Source organism: Poecilia reticulata, linkage group LG12 (genome assembly GCF_000633615.1).
Source record: "Poecilia reticulata strain Guanapo linkage group LG12, Guppy_female_1.0+MT, whole genome shotgun sequence".
NCBI lineage: Eukaryota > Metazoa > Chordata > Actinopteri > Cyprinodontiformes > Poeciliidae > Poecilia > Poecilia reticulata.
The window spans coordinates 23,503,466-23,522,525 of NC_024342.1; the positions used below are offsets into that span (position 1 = coordinate 23,503,466).

Genomic DNA, 19,060 nt, shown 5'->3' on the forward strand with positions numbered 1-19,060 from the left:
TTTTTTTTTTGCCTGCCCAGGGGAAAAACACACCAAAATAAAGTGCTAAAGATGACACAAAGAGGTTGTGACAGTCCATGTTTGGGAATGGAAATCTATGTGTGCCTTTCGCAAAGGAAATAACTCCCCTGGCAACTGTGCCAGATCCTCCCCATTTCATGCTTTGTCAACCTCAGGATGGAGTCGTTCCAGACGGGGGAGGACCTGGGAGTAAAGCGAGGTGATCATCTGGACGCCAGAGGGAAGAGGTAAGGACCAGGGTCGSCGCATTAACCTCCGAGACCTCAATTAGACGAAGAAACAGATACCGGGTAGCAGCACGCAAGCAGCGTGACTCAAACATTTACAYGCCGGCGCTACGGAACATCCAAACCATCCACTTTACGTCTGCTGCTTTCAGGTGAGCTCCTAATGATGGCTGCAGGCCTCAATCAACCTCACTCRACATGAGTTCAGCCRACGCAGCAGCGTGCGCAATATGGAAATACTCCAACAACTCAAGTGACTTGTACTTAACCTTTAAATGATACTCAGTCAAGCACAACACAATCTCTTGTGTTCGTAGCTTCAGGATAAGCTGCTGGATGTAGATTACTCACACAGGACCAATTCTTAGCAAGAAGACTTCACAAAACATCAAGCAAGTCCACATCAAGAGTCCCAGCACTGCATYGTACTTTCTAAGGGTGTAGGATCAGATTTTAAAACTATARGGWTATGAGYAGTAATTTCTGTTTCTGAAAATCCCTCAGATTATCTAAAGTCACATTAGCTGGACAAAACACAGGAAACTCAATCAAGSAAAATGACCAGTTTCTCTGATTTTACTCTTTATAGGTCTATGTTTGAGTAAAATTAACATTGTTATTTTATTCTATCAACTACTGACAACATGTCTCTGAAATTCTACGTAACAATTTAGTATTTATTTGCAAAAAAATGAGAAATTTTCAAAATAACGAAAAAAATGCAGAGCTTTCAGACCTCAAATAATGCAAAGAAAACAAGTTGATATTCATTTAGAAACAACAACACTAATGTTTTTAACTCAGAAATCAATGTTTGGTGGAATAACCTGCAGGTTTTCAATGGGGTTCAGTGCAGTGTTGTATTTGTACATATGGATAATTTTGAATAAATTTGAACAATAATTCTTTAAAATCTTTTTGTAAAATCTAATGAAGTGCAGTGATAAGAATATACACTTGTTACTTCAGGAGTCTACACTAGGAACATCGTTACTCAACGTCGTAAATGGGGTTTCCGATGTTTAAACCTTCAATATTTAGTCCTGTATTGATGGGACTGAACACCAGGAGATGAGCCTGAGACCTTGAAACAGCTACAAGTTTWAAGAGTTGAATATTGAGTTGAAATGATCAGAAGCTTGAAACCGTCTGGTCATCAGTGGTTTTTATCCCCTGTTCTCTTGTATAAGATGAAATGGACAGTGGAAAGGCACGATGTTGGCAGACAGTCTTCATCACTCTTAATCAATGCGGCTCTGCAAAAAGTCAATGAAGCTCCCATTAGCTGTAACTGCTGGAGCTCTATTGAATATGAACACATCCCTAAAAGCTGCTTTTTACGTTCGTTTTTCACTCATTCTTATTACTAATCGAGAACAAACTTTAGATCTAGAGAAGCTTAACTTGTGTAGTACTTTTGTCTTTTTGTTACCTTTTTCTTTTCCTTTTGGTTTGTTGTTTTGTTTCYGTTTCCTTCTAAGTCATTTAAAGTGCTTTGAACTGCCTTGTTGCTGAAAATGTCCGTCCATCCATCGACATCATCCAGCAGTTGGTTTCTATTTCTTTTTTTTTTTTTACCCCCATGTTACTCACCAGTTTCAGGAGTTTCTTAGCTTTGCCATAAAATTATTATTGCACTTTCCCCACTGGCTTTTGTTATTTACAATCAAAATTTGTGGTGGCAATATTGCTGTTTTATATCTTTCGCACTCGTGTTTTTTACGACTCCACATGTTCTCCCTGYGCASAGGTTTCCTCCTACGGGAAACAGATTGGCTTTGCATCGATAAAACATGACTGTTATTACTGTGGAAAGATGATTATTGTCCCCATCATCCATTTTTYGCAGTTCAGTCATGGAGCCATCATAAATCACACCATGCATCAATATTTCAGGCTAATTAATACGTCTTTGAGAGCGGGGCTATTGCTAGCATGACCTATGTGCTAAGCGTGTCCTACTGCATTAAGTGGAGGACCTGCTGATGAATCAATTATCCTCCTGTCTATTGGTGAGACAAAATGTTCCTCGTAAAAGGTCAAGTGCAGCCATACGGTRGAAGGGAATGATTAATTTAATAAGACCTGCCCTCTGSTCCTACAGTAAAGGTCACACACAGACCTTAGCTTGGTGACATCCCTGACCACTTAAGAAAACAAAGAACTCGAACCTCTGACTCAGTGAAGCTGCTGCTTTGGGTACTAAGGTTAATTTCAATCAATGTGTAGAATAGATTCTAGATGTTAAACACCGATATAACCTTCCCTACAGGATGGCAAGTCTGTCTCCTGCTCAGAAGTCATTTATACACTGACTTCTYATTTTGTTGATGCAGCTTTTTAAGTTTTTGTCACGAGGCAGCAACTGTCCATGTACAAACTCTCAACTAATGTCCAGTCAGGTGGGCAAATTAACCAAAATTCATGATTCTGGAACGAGAAACCTGCAACCAAATGACACACGGTGGCTTCAAATTGTTTATTATTATAAATAAATAAGCAATAAAGTCAATAATTACACCTGCAGTAAGTTAGGGACTGAAATGATTTMTATTCTTAGAAATTCTATTCTAGTTTCAAGACATTGATGATCTRGACTTTGACTGGGCCGTTTTAACCCCTGGAAATATTTTGACCTAAACTACGGCTGCAACCAATGATTATTTTTGAAATTGATTATTRTATCAATTATTCTGATGATTAATTGGATAATAAAAACTTCACACTTGAGGTTTTTTTTTAAACCATTTAAACCTTTTTTTTTAATTCAATGTTAGACATGCATAACAAAATGCAAACAAGCAAATAATTCAATTTCATTATAAAGAAAGAAAATAAACATTTTATTGTACTTYAGTGTACATTTGATTATTTATAGAAAAGGTGCTTAGAAGAAGATTTTGGTTTCTTAAACCAGATGAAGCTGAAACTTGCACTTGAGGATTTCTGGGTAGAATATATTTATAGACAATGAAGTATTTATTAAGTGAAAATCTATATATTTTTTTAACAGTTTTGGCTTAATTACTGCTCCAAGTTTGTTGTTTCAGCATGTAGCCTCTTTAACTGCATGCTTCCAGTTAATGACATAAAACTCAGAATATAACATTAAATTGTGTCGCTGGCACCAATTTTAAGAGGTATGAATACTTTTGCAAAACTATCCTTGTGCGTCTGCTGCTTTCAGGCTCATTTTTATTATTACTGCCCTTCMCAAATGCATTGTAGATTAATAAATGAAACCAATATCATTTAAATATAAAACAGATAATCATGGTTTATATATCAGRCTATCATCACCTAAAATATGAGACTAATTTGAGTCTTATTTCATGCAGTCACCCTGCATACAGTATTTGCACCCYAATCCAGCATTACCCTGCTTGGCAGCATCTCATATCCTCCTCAGCCTGCATCATCCTACACAGTTCATCCCAATCATGCATTCAGGAGKGATATATCTATATCTATAGTTTGCATGATCTGCTTTCTCCCTATCGCTCCATGATGAACGACACCCATCTCAGAGCGGTTGGCTAATTAATCTCCATTAATCTGAGTCAAGCAGCTGCTGTCACCAGCCTCAGAGCCTACAAATCCCTCTCACACACAGGAAAACCAAACCACTGTGCACCGAATCCAAGCAGCCGGCCACAGACGCTTTCAGAGAGGCAGCCAAGCCTMAAAAAAACTAAAAACTACAGAGCAGAGCAGAGCTGGTGTCGCCATCGCAACAGACGACGTGGAAGAGTGCTCTTCGCTTATGTAATTAGGTGATTAACACATATGGGGAAAAGTGACAATCACAACTTGACTTCAAGCATCGCTAGTTATGTGATATGTTTGCACTGGGATCCTTGGATCGGAAAAATGGATCTAAGGAGTTTTAATTTTCAAATGTTGTTCAATTTAACAAGGTTTATCTGATTCCTTGCTAGTTAAGACAATGTTCCCTAAGTACTGGTAATAAGAAAAGAAAGGGCCAGTGTTAGAGCCCTGAGGTACACCACGACTAACTGAGTGGTAGAGCTGACGACTTCTTTGCTTATTAGACCCATAATGAAAAATCAGATGTTGTACCTAATTTATCTGAATGAGGGTTTTGTTAAAATGCARCACAATCCACAAGTATAGCCAACCTGTAAATCCAAAAGCTTTGTCTTTTTTTTTTTACTTTCCATAAAATCCTAAATCTTTTGTTGCCAATTACTTGTTTATCAGAGTTCCTGTGTTAAMGTTTGAAGCTGCTGCCTTGACTGTATTTATAGAAAGTTGTAGCAGCTCTTTTCTATTTCTATCAACACAAACCAGAAGATTTAAAGTTTTTAAGAAATCCAAAATTTGACAAATTATAGTTAGTTTTATTTTTTTGTGGGAATTAAAGGTGTCAATAATATGGAAGACGTAAATGTATATAAAAATAAAGGCCACTTTTTTTTTTCGTTGTTGGTTTAAAGCATCTATTTAAGATTGAATTATTTCAAGGTTTGAGTTTACAGCAGGTCTGAACAAATGCTGAAAATGTTTTAACATTTAATTAAAGCTGAATTATTTACTTAATGCCAAACAAATCATTAAAAAAAATAATTTTAATCATCTTTCTATTCAAACGTATTAAGATTAAGATGTAAAAGCTCTGATTTCAGTCCCAGAAAAAGCTAAAGAAAGTGTTTTTGATCAAACCTAACTCAGCTGCACCAGCTCTGTCAGGAAGAATCGTACAACATTTCAGAAAATGCTGAAGGACACCCAAAGAGCTCCCATCGTTTTGGTTACACTAAGTGACCCTAAACAGTAACAGCTTTTTCTGAGTACATGTCAGAGACTGACAGTGTGCAGTGCATGATAACATACTGTATTTGTACACATTCCTGAAACAGAAAAATTAGGTAAGAGAGAAAAAAAACAACAACACTGCTGTGAACTTGCTTGTGTGCTTTCTTAGAAACAAAATAACTTACATCCGTTTCCCCTTGGGGTTTAGATTTTCTTGTTTAAAATGACAAAAAAATGTTCGAAAAAGATTAAGGTTAGCGGAAGCCTCCAGAGAATYACTGGAACGCCCAACTGGGTGACTAAGAAAGTCAGTTTGGGTGTTTTTGGTAGAATGCACACTTACTCTGCCAGCTCCTCCAGGCTCCGGTACACATCATCCTCATTCAGAGCGGTGTCCTCGGACGGGAAGGGCCTGATGCACAAACAGAGCAGACACACACACACATCCAGAGATGGTTACAAAACACTTTATCGACACACACCCACATAAACACGACGCTCTGTCTCAGGTAGAAAAATAACCAGTTGGGAAACTTGGTGTTCCATCTGTCAGCTTGTCGCTCCTCGCTCCATCACTTCAGCAGCTAAACAGCAGGGACTATTCAACCGAGGGACCCCCATCAGTCACAAACAACGTTGTCAAAACACATCAAAACGCTGCTGCTGACAGATAAGGAGCCCGCCGTCCTCCGAGAACCAACTTTACTACTAGGAATTCAAGGCAGGGAAGCTGGCTGTTTTTTTCTCTCCTCCTCCTTCCAGATTGATGGGCAGGAGTCGGAGAAATCCATTCAGGATTTCGACCATCGCTCAACAGTCTTCAGGGACAACGCAAGCAAAATAAAAACTTCCTTCTGCGGGGCGTGACCTTCAGCGCTCGCAGAAAACAAACTGTCCTGGTGTGAGACAAGCTGGACACAAAAACCCAACAAATAAATAAAACGTTGTGCTGAGATTCGTGTTTCGTGAGGATCGTCTGCTTTGAATCCCTAATTTCGACAAACACTCCAAGAAGGCTGCTGCTTACCTYGTTTATCTGGGTAAATTTATCCAAACTGGTGTTAGTGATGTCAGATTTCTGGAAGCTTTTAGTTGGAAGTGTAGGATTGGATTTCAAAGGGGTTAATGATGCCATTTCTCTCTAAGAGCTGCATGTGAATGCAGCACATTAAGGCCTAATAAATTACTTCTGAAAGCCTTGTAATCTACACTGCTGCAGCATTCTCAGTTAAATGACAGTCTAGGGTATTATGCCACAAAGTAGAGATGGGCGATGGAGAATTTGATCCTGACATTTTATCGTATTTATTTAAAAGTGGCATGAAAAAACAATTTACAAATTCTTTTAGGAAAAGAAACAGGCGTCTTTTGGACACCAACTACATGAAGAAGTGTGATTTTGCCACTAATTTGCAAATAGGGACTGTATTTATTACAATTGGTATACTACTTGATCATCAGTCAAGTCATATTTTAAGTTTTTGAAGCCTTTAAGAATCATTAATAAGGATTGATCAATATTGTTCTTTATGTTGTCTATCACAATCCCAGTAAAACACATCAAGTTTTGTGGTTTTAATGTGAGAAATGTGGAAACATTCAACGTTTATGCTGACAATAAGAGACCAAAGAGAAATAAAATAATAATTTGTGCATGTCATGTCRCTGTCTAGACAGACAAGTTAGCCTGGAGCCAATATGGCGACAGTTTAGTGTCACAGACAAGACCTTCAAAGTGAAAGCACTCTCCTCTGTGTTAGCTCTCTGCTTTTAAACCCTTTTTACTGTATTTAATCCCAAGATATGATCAAATGACTCACACACTTCCCTGTGGTGTGCGTCTCTCCAAAGAGGCAGTGGTTAGCGGCTAATTGCTCCACTTTATGTCTAAATGTAAGTGGGTAAACTGGACTCTAGCTGTGGATTTCATGCCTCGCGTGTGATTGTGACATCAGTAATCAGCCTCTGCTTAATTAAAGCAACAATCACACCGAAAGCCCGGGTCAGTCATCGAACTAATGAACGCTGGGCGAGATAATCAAAGGTCAGCAGCCTCACGCAAACAAACGCGTCCTGAAGTCTCATCTGTCTTTTCTAAATCCTTCTCTCGGAACAATTTCCTCGTGTTTTACAGCCGGTAACTTTATTAAAACATGTAATTTCCAAAGCTAATTACGAGTCTTGCTTCCAAGAAATCTGCCTCATCTGATTTATGTCAAGCTCTCGCTCGCTGTTATGAAGCGCACAGGGTGCCTCCTCCAGAGTGCAATAACACACCCACATTTGATGACCCCCTCCAATGAAGTGTGCATTATATTTTAAGTTATTAATGGAGTCCCGCAGGGCAAAATCTAATTACACAGTAGTTTGTGGAGCTCCGCGCACGCATTCATCATCCCTGTGCTCCTCCGTGGAGCCGAGCAATGTCCACTGCTGCAGTTTTCATTTCCCCTAAATGGTGCAACCAGGTGTAATTGAACTCTGTTCCTAATTTCATCAAGGCCCCTCTGATGAGCCGACACTCGGCGATTTATCGCTGCTCTGTGGGCTTTTACACATGCATGTTGTTCACGTCTTTATCACGCAGGCTGAAAGGCTGAAAAACATAAGTTTATGTAATTTTACATTTTCTATAATGACCGCCTCTTGTATAACAAGTATTCACACGCTTTATAACTTGACATTCGGTTATGGGTTTAAATCAATTTTGTGGATGAAAATAATATATGKTTTTTAAAATTTTACTACTTTTCAAGTAGTATTTTTTATTTTCAAAACAACATTTTGAACAGTGCAGCTAAAACAACTTTTATAATCCAAAGAGACATTTCTGGTCAATTTTACAATTTCCTGACTATTTANCTGCTCTGTGGGCTTTTACACATGCATGTTGTTCACGTCTTTATCACGCAGGCTGAAAGGCTGAAAAACATAAGTTTATGTAATTTTACATTTTCTATAATGACCGCCTCTTGTATAACAAGTATTCACACGCTTTATAACTTGACATTCGGTTATGGGTTTAAATCAATTTTGTGGATGAAAATAATATATGKTTTTTAAAATTTTACTACTTTTCAAGTAGTATTTTTTATTTTCAAAACAACATTTTGAACAGTGCAGCTAAAACAACTTTTATAATCCAAAGAGACATTTCTGGTCAATTTTACAATTTCCTGACTATTTASAGGCAAACAACTTTATTTTAGTTTTGAAGGACTTCAGCTCTGCATCMAGTTGAAGAAGGAAACTGGCAGGTAGATTTGCATGTTTTCTTTAATTTATATAGATTAGCTGTTTTTATACTTTAGAGCTTTATGAAATTGTGTTTCCATTTTGGTGTTGCTTACATTTCTTAATGTTAAATTTATTTATATAGCACTTTAAAACGGGTATAAAACTGCACTAAAGTGCTGTACAAGAACRACAACACAAATGACAAAACAGAGCACAAAACAATACATATGCCAAAGAGTAAAAATGAGTTTTAAGAAGCGATTTAAAAYGATCCAGGCTGTTGGCAGATCTAATCTGGAAAGGTAAGTTATTCCATAAAACAGGAGCAGCAACAGAAAAAGCTCMATCTCCTTTCCTCTTAAGTCGAGTCCAAGGAAATGTCAGTAATAACTGATTATTTGATCRTAGGGTTCTGGACACAGACCGGAAATTTAAAAGGTCCCGAAGATAAGGGGGGGCCAACCCATTTAAAACTTTATAAGTTAACAAAAGAATCTTAAAATCTATTCGATAAAAACCAGGCAGCCAGTGTAAAGATGCCAGAGTTGGTGTTATATGGTCATGCTTCCTGGTTCCAGTCAGAAGCCGTGCTGCAGCGTTCTGGATCAGTGAAGTCGCTGAATCTGTGATTTATCCATCCCTGTATATAAAGAGTTGCAGTAATCCAGGCGAGTTGTTATGAAGGCATGGATGAGTCCTTCAAAGTCCTTAAAACAGAAGTAAGATTTAACTTTTGCTAAAAGCCGAAGGTGGCAGAAATTTGATTTAACGACAGAACTAACTTGTTTGTCTAACTTTAAAAAGCTGTCAAAAGTGAAACCAAGATTTCTAGCAGAGGTTTGATAAGACCGAGCCAAGGAACCAAGAATCTGATCTGGGTTTGTAGTCTGAAGTTTTTGACCAAATAACAGAACTTGAGTTTTGCTTTCATTGAGGTGAAGAAAGTTTTTTTCCATCCATAATTTAACTTCAGTTAAACAGTTTAGCAACTGCTGAAGAGAATCATTTTGCATTTTAAGGGGCAAATAAATCTGGATGTCATCTGCAAAGCAATGAAAGGAAATATTACATTTTTGAAAAATCTTACCAAGAGGCAGTAAATACAAGATTAACAAAATGGGCCCTAAAATTGACCCTTGGGGAACACCATACTTTAAAGGTCTCTTATGTGCTCTTTCAACACTGAAGATGAATAAACCAATCAGATTCGCCTACAGATTATTAAACCTTTWAAGGTGCAGATCAGTTCATTGTGGAGGACTTAGCTTGGTCATTTTCAACAATAATGTGACACTTGGTGCTTCTTTCTGCTTCTGGTCATTAATAACCAGGGACATCCTCAACAGCTGATCTTCTTAATCTTGGACTTCATCTTCTTTGTTTCAGTCATCCTACTTCTAGCCTTGGTTCTCTTCCTCCTGATCCGTCTTTTCTCGTCCAGCACTTGATCATGCTGGTCCTGATGGATGAGATGGATGGTCTCATCCATCTAGGTCTTCTTCTACTTGGTCATCTTAGAGTTTTTCATCTTGGTCTTTRTCATTTTGACTTCATCTTAGTCTCATTTACTTTTGTCTTTCTCCTATTTTTTTGGTCTTATGATTCTTCATGTTCCCGTTCTTCATCTTGTTTTAACTGCCCCCTCTAGTGGTCGCCACAGAGCACCAACTATTTTGTTCATTGCTTTATTAATTCTGAATTGCTTGACTGTTAAGTATTTTCCTCTTACTGTAGTTTGTTGCTGTTCAGTCAGCAGCCACACCCTGCAAATTTTCATCAAAATGTTTCTTTTCCAATGGATTCACCACAAGTCACATCACTGCAAGAGGTTTTTTTTTGTTCTCTCCAGAYGAGCAAGGTTGTGCCATCGGCAATCCAAGTCACATTTGTTGACATGTGAACTTTGTGCTTGTGACACCTTGAGCACCACAAAACCCTCAGGTGTCCCGTAGCATGATGCTAAAGCTGAGGTCAGAGGTCAGAGCCCCGAACACACGAGGAAACAGCAGAGATCAGCGAACATGGAGGGCAGGGTTACAGTGGGGTTCGCTGAGGACAGGAAGGATAATCAGCAGGAAAGAGGATGAATAATAAGTGACACAGGCTTATACTGTGGGTGAGACGGATAAACAGGAGGTCAACTCAAAGCACAGCCAGAGGGCCGAAAACCAAGGTTATCGGGATGGTAAGCGAATAAGTAGCTACAGGACAAACTGTTGAAATATTTTAAATAATCAGTTTGCCAAACGTGGTAAAATGTTATTATTTAAAAGGGTGATGACTGTATCTTTTGTTACATCACTGAACAACCCAAAGCCCCACAAGATACGACTCAGACTTTTCAAAATGTGAAGCTTTCTATCGCCTGAGAGGAAAAAAATKTAATAAAAAAATATCTTCTTTTCGGATTCATCTGCATTAAATTAGCAGAGCAGTTTTCAGGATGTTGTAAAGTCAGACCCGTTTAAAGTTTAGCAAATACTAAAGCAATTAAAGGCCAACGTTACAGAGATGAGCTGCAGCGCGTCAACGAGGCCCAACAGCAGCCAGCAGGCGGATCAATCGTCACGCCTGAAGTGATTTCGTCCACCGATTTTTAAACACAAGACTTGCTGTCTGCTCTGAACGTAAAGATTCAAGAGGTTTGGGTCAATGTTTGACCTGAGCCCTGGAGAGATGGAGAACATCTTCTAAATGACGTTAAAGTCGTTAAAGTGTTCTGCTTACTTTGCATTATTTAACACCTTAAGAAYGGAAAAACAAAACTGAATCGAATAGAACCAAGAAATGAAACACAATGACTAAAGGTAAATGTTGAAGGCAAGGTAAAGATGATTATTATTATATTGATTATGGTTAAATCTTGTGTGCCACACATTTGTGCTTTAATGTGACAAATCCAACATTTACTATTTGAGGTGAATTATTATTTCAACCAGGTTTCTATGGTTCTTGGTGGAGAAACTGGCCCACAGCATCATGAACTCTCCACTGTACTTAAACGCAGTYATTAGGTGTTTTTATGTATATTTTTCCTTTATTCTACACTGAACCCACTGCAGCGTTTATCTGCTGAAAAGCTCAATCCTAGTTGCAGGTTCAGTCGTTTCCAGCTTTGTATATATTACTCTGACTTCAGCTCTGCGGTTAGCATTAATAGAAAAAACTTTGGTTGCAGTGTTTTTAATAAGCGTGAGACCTGTGGATTTTTTCCTCCCCCAAGTTAAATAAAAGCAGTCGAGGAAAAGGTTGTAGATGTTTCTGTGTGAGATTCCTCTGCTGCAATAAAAAGTGATTTATTCTGAAGCGCTTTTATCCCCCACAGCGCTCCCGGGGGTGCCAATAAGTGTGGGCGGGGGCAACGTGATTTGTGTACTCCAAGTACAAAGCAAACCACACGGCTACCAGCGTTTGGCACATTCATTTTGGCCAAGAAAACCGTATTATGCAAACAGATTTTCCCCTAGGATTTGTCTCAGTGAACCAAATAATAGACTTCTGCTTTGCGTTGTTGTTCAGGCCTTGTTACAAACATGATCGCAGTGAATAAAACCTTTTTTGATATATTGTTGCCTTTGGCTATTAACATTATAAATCAACTCAAGGACACTTTATTGACTCTCTGATTAYTTGGACTGCCACAATTGACATTAATCTTAAATTTAATACAAAAACATCAACWGTCACATCTATATACAGATCTGTTCTGGGCAACAAAGCCTTCACACACACACTGCATCAGTTCCCAAATCTCTAGCRRTGTGGATCAAATCAGTACACGACCCTGACYTGCAGGTGGGCTTATGGGTGTTATGCTAACACAATGATTCTGCTGCAACACCCAGAAACTTTTCAGGCCTTTTTCAGAAACCACTTTGTCAAAGAAGTACCTGGCAGGAAACTTCTAGGAACTTTGTTCCTTTGTTCTGTTTTTCAGAAGGACAGGCTCTCTGTGTAACCACGATGACACTCGTGGTGCAGATCCAGCCACAGGATTCATCGGTATTCAGAAGGTGGATGACCAAAAAAATGATTGCCATGGCAACCGACAAYGATTTGAATGTGAAATCTGTGTGCAAAATGTTGGCCAAGGTTTTATTCTGGAAGACGAGYGAGGCTCARTCAGATTAATGCTGATGCAAACTTGCTCTCTTTTTGCAAGAAAAGTGTTTTTGAATTCTTCAAATAGTTCACATTTAATCAACAACATTCAATGTTTTATTATAATAAATGTGTGGTAGCTCTTCCTTATTGTCTTTCTTTTGGTTTGTTGTTTTGTTTCCTTCTAATTCATGTAAAGCACTAATCTAATTAAAATTACCTTACTTTACCGTTAACCCTGTTGTACGTCCAAAGGTTTAACAATCACAAAGTTTAAATTATTTAAAGGGATATTGCTCTGAKTTAAGGGCATTTWAAATTGTGCTGTATTAAAAACAATAAGTGTAGGATTTCTTTGTCAAGTTTAACATGATGATCTCTGCTCTGTAGGTCATCATTTCTTTTACCTTCACCGTTGTGTTGCTGTTAATTGTTATTTATTGAATATAACACAAAATCAATTATGCTTATTGTATGTGCTGTACTGGTAAAAAGCTTGGACTTAACTTCTCACTGTTCACAAACAGATATTGATTTTGACTCTTTGCTGCATTGTTACAAACACAGTCAGCGTGCTTTGTTTGTCTTTATTAATAACAGGGGACATGCCTCCTCTTTTGCCCACCGCCCACTTCTTTCTCCCCTCTTTTCATTTCCTGGCGCAGCTCCTAATGGGTGAACGCCACCAACTTATCACTAAGCCAGATGAAATGGCTTTTTACATGGCGCCTGTGAGCCACCAAGCTCCAAGCAGACTGAGCGAATGAGGAGATCAGAAGGCCAAAGATAGAGAGAGTCCCTGAGCCTTGAAGAAAAATGACTAGTCTTCATTTAATAAAGGATCTGACTCAGAATGACGCAGGGCCGATTTGAGTGACAGATGGAACAGCATTGTGGAGGATTTCTTCCCCTGAAAGATAACGCTKGAAAAAAGCTGCTGCTAATTGCCTAAAATGTAAATTGACTTTTAAATGYGCATCAGATGTTAATAGCATCATCCATTTCAATGCAGTGCCTATAAATAAAATAAGGGTGGGCCGTTTCACAATGGCTTTTTTCTTGACACYGATATTCTCGGAGTGGCTGAAGCAATAAATGAGTGATTTGTGTGTCGCACGCTTACCTGATGCCTTTGATTTGTGCAATGCTGTGGTGGGAGATCCTCGACAGGGCAGAGATCACCTGAAACACACAAAAACAGAAAAATAGTTATTCATTTGTCTATTTTTATGACTTCATAGTAAGAAGAGCAAAGCAGGAAATGTGTTCAGGAAAGTAAAGCTGCTTGTTGATTTTTTTCCATAATTTTTTCTGAACTTGCGTTACTTAATATTAACTAGATGCTGCAAATGAGCCATTTAATTAAGAGCGCATTAAATTGAGATGAAGATCTAAATACTCTAAACCAGGGCGACAAACTCATTTTCATTTTGGGGCAAATCAAGATCCTGAATGCTYTTAAAGGGCCGGTTGTGCCTGATCACAAACTGTTAAGATATCAATAAATCCTTCAAATTAAATATTATTGAACTTATTTCAGTCCTTCCAGGATTTTGTGATTTTTTTTGTAATAAAAAAAGTATTTGTGGTGATAATTTGCAATATTTGAGCTTAATTATGACATCCTGATTGATATAATTTGGCAGTGAACAGATAAAAACTGCATTTATTTGGCTGATAGCATAATATTTAAGCCGTTTAATCTTTAGTCTAGAATCTAAAGGGCCACATAAAAAGCTGTGGCGGGCCGGATTTGGCCCACGGGCCTTCAGTTTGATACATACACTCTAAAGACTTAAAGAAGTGTGTTAACCTTGGAGATAAAACCCTCAAAGAGTGAATCACCAACCTATAAACCGGCAACTTAAATTTCCGTAATTYAATGTTTTTTTTGTTTTACAACCATCATTTTAAAGTCAGTTTTGGCATAAAAAGGTTCATTTTATCCTTGTAAAGATTTATTACCGCTCATGTGTCACACAGAGCCGGGTTTGTGGTTGAGTACCGCAGATGGCACGCTTGCAGGGTAATGCAAGAAATCKCGCACACAAATGCAACAACACAAWCCTCGTCTCCTATGCCTCATTACCCTCTCCTGGGTGTGTTTCAGGTTGCAACACCATGGCAAAGCCAGATGTCTCCCTGACAGGAAGGATAAAGTTGTTATCTCAGCCCCTCTTTGGAGGCAGGTGTGTCATCCACAACCTCTCGTCAGAGTCCCTCTTCTCTAAGCACACAATGCGACAACATGGCACCCGYGGTGTTCATTATTCCAGTTGAGCCTGTGCTAATGACTCTCCTGAATAGGAGGCTGGGCACTTTAGGACCGTGAAGCACTTCTACAGAAGTGCTGTTGACCAAAACCTTAAACTCTCCATTCACGGTGTTTAACGTAATCAGCCAGACCAGCGATTACAATGAGCGTTTGTTCATCGTCTTCATTTACATTTAAGTGGTGAATTACAGAGGATATTTGCTCAAAAGACTAATAAGKTTTTTTTTTCTTGTGTAATAGAAGTTGCTGATATAATGGGTCCAATGCAAAGTAAATATACAATTAGATCATTTAGATTGAAGGTACACAATGTGCATAGCCGTGTAAAATTCTTTTTTTATGTCAGGGAATGATAGATAATCTCAATATTTCCACTTTTAATATAAGAAATCTTGKAAAAAGGAAAGGAACTTAAAGTATCCTCCATCTAAAGAAGCTCGTACTGTTAAACAAAATACACCCAGACCCAAATTCAAACCCTAAGAGAGAATGTGGTACAGTTTTATGAAATCAAACCTGAACTCAGCAGAACATAAAACCTAAGAAACATTATACCCACATTGAAACATGGTGGTGAAAGTATCATGCTGTGGGGTCACTTTTCTTTACATGGAACGACAGACAAGTTTATCAGGGTGTTGAAATAGTTACAAATTTCAAAACATTTGTTTACCACAGAAATGGATGGATTATTTACCAAATGACACTTCCTGACATTTATGAAGACTCCTTCATGTTCATGTCAGTCTTATGCACACCCCTTCAAATAAACTGTTACCAAACATTTATTTAATCGGGTGGAGTAGTACAGAGTCTGTAAGCCACACAGAAGGAGAAAAGATGATCAAGATGTCTAAGGACACATCCATCAGGCTCCCTGTGGCTYTCTGCCCGCCCYGTCCTGCTGCATAAAGAGATCACATATGGTGTCGTTGCCCCACTGACTTTATTAGCTGAAAAAGTCTGAATTATCTTCCRTTTTYTGAATTAAAYAAAGCACATATCACATCAACCAAAAGGCAGCAAATATAAAATGTCAAAGAAACCATCAGACGGCAGCGAACGCCAGCATTTAAGAGCTATTAATAATTAAATATGGCCTGGTGTGATCAGCTGGGGTGGCTCTTTCTAAACACAGCTGCCTTCAGCTCAGGTTGGTCCCATTTCAAAGGATGGCCAAGCCACTGGCTTCCTCCCAGAGATAGGTCACAGGAGGAGCGCAGCCTGCCAAGACCAGACTGCAGCACGCCAGCGSCGCACGTTAGCGTAACGTTCACACATTACAGGGCGAAGCCAAGCTCAAGTTAACTTTCCTCAACATCAGGGGTTTGCTCTTGAAGACTGTGTTTTACAATTAGTGGCTGTAGGGGCTGTTTCTGCCACGTGACCTGGACGCTGATGAAACGGGGAAGTTGGACACATTGCTAGACTTGAGGTGTTGGCAGCGCATGAGAGCTTGAAGCCTCAAATATGCCGTGCACTCAGTTTTCTTAATTTGATTATGTGAGCTGGCAGAAAGTCTGGAGAAACAGAGAGTGAAKCATCCTTTAAGATGTGCAACACCTTGACTCGACACCTAAAGCACAGTGGTCAGCTGTGCTTTAGGCTTCCTTGACAAATTAATAAATGAATTAATGGATAAACAAACTAACAGACGGATTAATGGACAAGTGAATGGATGGATGCAGAGATCAACGGGTGAACAGATAAATGAACAGAAGGACAAACGAATGGACAGACAAGTGGATGAATTAGTGGACGAATAGATAAATGAATAGATGGATGAACAAATGAATGAATGAAAAGCAAAATATAACAAGTGGACAAACTAATGATTTGATGGTTCAACAAATAAACTAATTATTGAACAAATGAATGACTAGTTGGATGAACAAATGAATGGAAGGATGGAAGGACAAATGAACAAACTGATGGATTTTCTTTTCTCGTTTTCATCCAGAACAGGAAGTCAGTATAACCTCCGCCGTGTTTCATCGTGCCTCTGCTCTCCTCTGAGGTGGTCTATCTGTTTGATTGCTCTTTCTTCTTAAGGTCCGTGTTTTCCGTTTCCCTTTCAGCCTCCAGCTCCCCCCCTTCCTAATCTGATCCTTTGATGCGGTCCGAGCCTTCGGATCTCTGCACATTATTAGTTTCCTTCTTATCTCTTTCTCCCCTGGGACTCTTAACTCAGGGCTCGCCGGAGAAAACAGAAGCATCTCTAACCTCATTAGGAATATGGGAAAGACAAGTCACACAATAGCGTGATAACTTAAGTTGCTCTCGCCCCAAACCATTATACTACTTTATTCCAAAGCCCACACAGATCCTCCATCCAGGCCTGCGCCTCCGCCAATGAGTTCTGAACCCAAAACCAATTTCCATGTCACACTTCATGTCTAGGAAGAGCTTTTACAGNGCTAGACTTGAGGTGTTGGCAGCGCATGAGAGCTTGAAGCCTCAAATATGCCGTGCACTCAGTTTTCTTAATTTGATTATGTGAGCTGGCAGAAAGTCTGGAGAAACAGAGAGTGAATCATCCTTTAAGATGTGCAACACCTTGACTCGACACCTAAAGCACAGTGGTCAGCTGTGCTTTAGGCTTCCTTGACAAATTAATAAATGAATTAATGGATAAACAAACTAACAGACGGATTAATGGACAAGTGAATGGATGGATGCAGAGATCAACGGGTGAACAGATAAATGAACAGATGGACAAACGAATGGACAGACAAGTGGATGAATTAGTGGACGAATAGATAAATGAATAGATGGATGAACAAATGAATGAATGAAAAGCAAAATATAACGACAAGTGGACAAACTAATGATTTGATGGTTCAACAAATAAACTAATTATTGAACAAATGAATGACTAGTTGGATGAACAAATGAATGGAAGGACAAATGAACAAACTGATGGATTTTCTTTTCTCGTTTTCATCCAGAACAGGAAGTCAGTATAACCTCCGCCGTGTTTCATCGTGCCTCTGCTCTCCTCTGAGGTGGTCTATCTGTTTGATTGCTCTTTCTTCTTAAGGTCCGTGTTTTCCGTTTCCCTTTCAGCCTCCAGCTCCCCCCCTTCCTAATCTGATCCTTTGATGCGGTCCGAGCCTTCGGATCTCTGCACATTATTAGTTTCCTTCTTATCTCTTTCTCCCCTGGGACTCTTAACTCAGGGCTCGCCGGAGAAAACAGAAGCATCTCTAACCTCATTAGGAATATGGGAAAGACAAGTCACACAATAGCGTGATAACTTAAGTTGCTCTCGCCCCAAACCATTATACTACTTTATTCCAAAGCCCACACAGATCCTCCATCCAGGCCTGCGCCTCCGCCAATGAGTTCTGAACCCAAAACCAATTTCCATGTCACACTTCATGTCTAGGAAGAGCTTTTACAGCGAAATGAAGCCAAATGGAAAAACACGCCAACCTTTTTTTTTTTCTTTTTTTTTATGTCTGGTCAAGCGGACCACCGTCTCAGCTGGGCACCAGGCCCACGCCACATGTGACCACCCTGCAGCCAATAAAGCGACCTGCAGCTAGCGGTTCACCGTGGCAACCAGGGATTGACTGAATATGCATCGTCACAAATTATCACAACGAAGCTGCAGCTGGGCGTCAGGGTGTGGCTGGGATCTGATTAGGAACGGAGAACTTCAATGAAAATACAATACTAACTAAACAAAACCTGATACAGTCATCACATGATTTCTTTTTCAAACACAACTCAATGGATTCACAGGGAGCAATTGAAAAAAAAATGGTACAGTTAATAAAAGATTAATCTTTTTGTCTCCCAACTTCTCAATTCCTGCCTACATCGCTACCTCCCCTCGTTCTCTTTCATATTTATGAAATATTAACATGCTGATAAGGCAGCATTGCTCTGGTCCTGCCAGCCTGATGAAATGGGATCCATGAAGCAATGGGGCATTGAGTGGGAGCGCTGGGAGCAGATGGCAGAGAGGAAACCCTTCATGTACATCAATAATAGACAGACAGACAGAGGAGGAACGGCTGAATCCCTCTGCCCTCAGGATTTTCTGCCATTTACAAACCCACTCTGCCATTTCATGTCTCTGATTCTGTCCTTTTTAACTCTCCTGTGKGTGCGTGAGTAGATAGTTCACACCAAGCACGGCATTCATGGAATACAGACAAAATATTCCTGTAAAATGAAGGGATTTACACATAAAATGCCAAGTATTTTAAGTTGGCAAAGTAAATGGAAAATATTGACTAAAATCCRRRTTTAGTTTTTATTGCAGGGGTTTGTTTTGTTCCTTCTATTTTTAATTTTTCAGGCTTCAGRAACAATCAACAATTTTCACCGATTTCCAGAACTCTTTAAAGTCTGACCTGCTGATTCTGATTTTGGTCCAATTCTTAATTCTCTGTCTAAGGAACATACAGCTCTG

At 39.2% G+C, this 19,060-nt stretch overlaps 1 protein-coding gene across 1 annotated transcript in view; it reads right to left on the minus strand.

Annotated features, from left to right (window-relative positions):
• The window catches only part of vav2 (vav 2 guanine nucleotide exchange factor), a 177,619-nt gene that overhangs the window by 45,742 nt on the left and 112,817 nt on the right, over positions 1 to 19,060 (minus strand). Inside the window, exons 3-4 of the mRNA XM_008424709.1 lie at positions 13,486 to 13,544; positions 5,368 to 5,436 (exon numbers count right to left, since the gene is read on the minus strand). Of these exons, the coding sequence (XP_008422931.1) occupies positions 5,368 to 5,436; positions 13,486 to 13,544 (128 nt within the window). The remainder of the gene's footprint in view (positions 1 to 5,367; positions 5,437 to 13,485; positions 13,545 to 19,060) is intronic.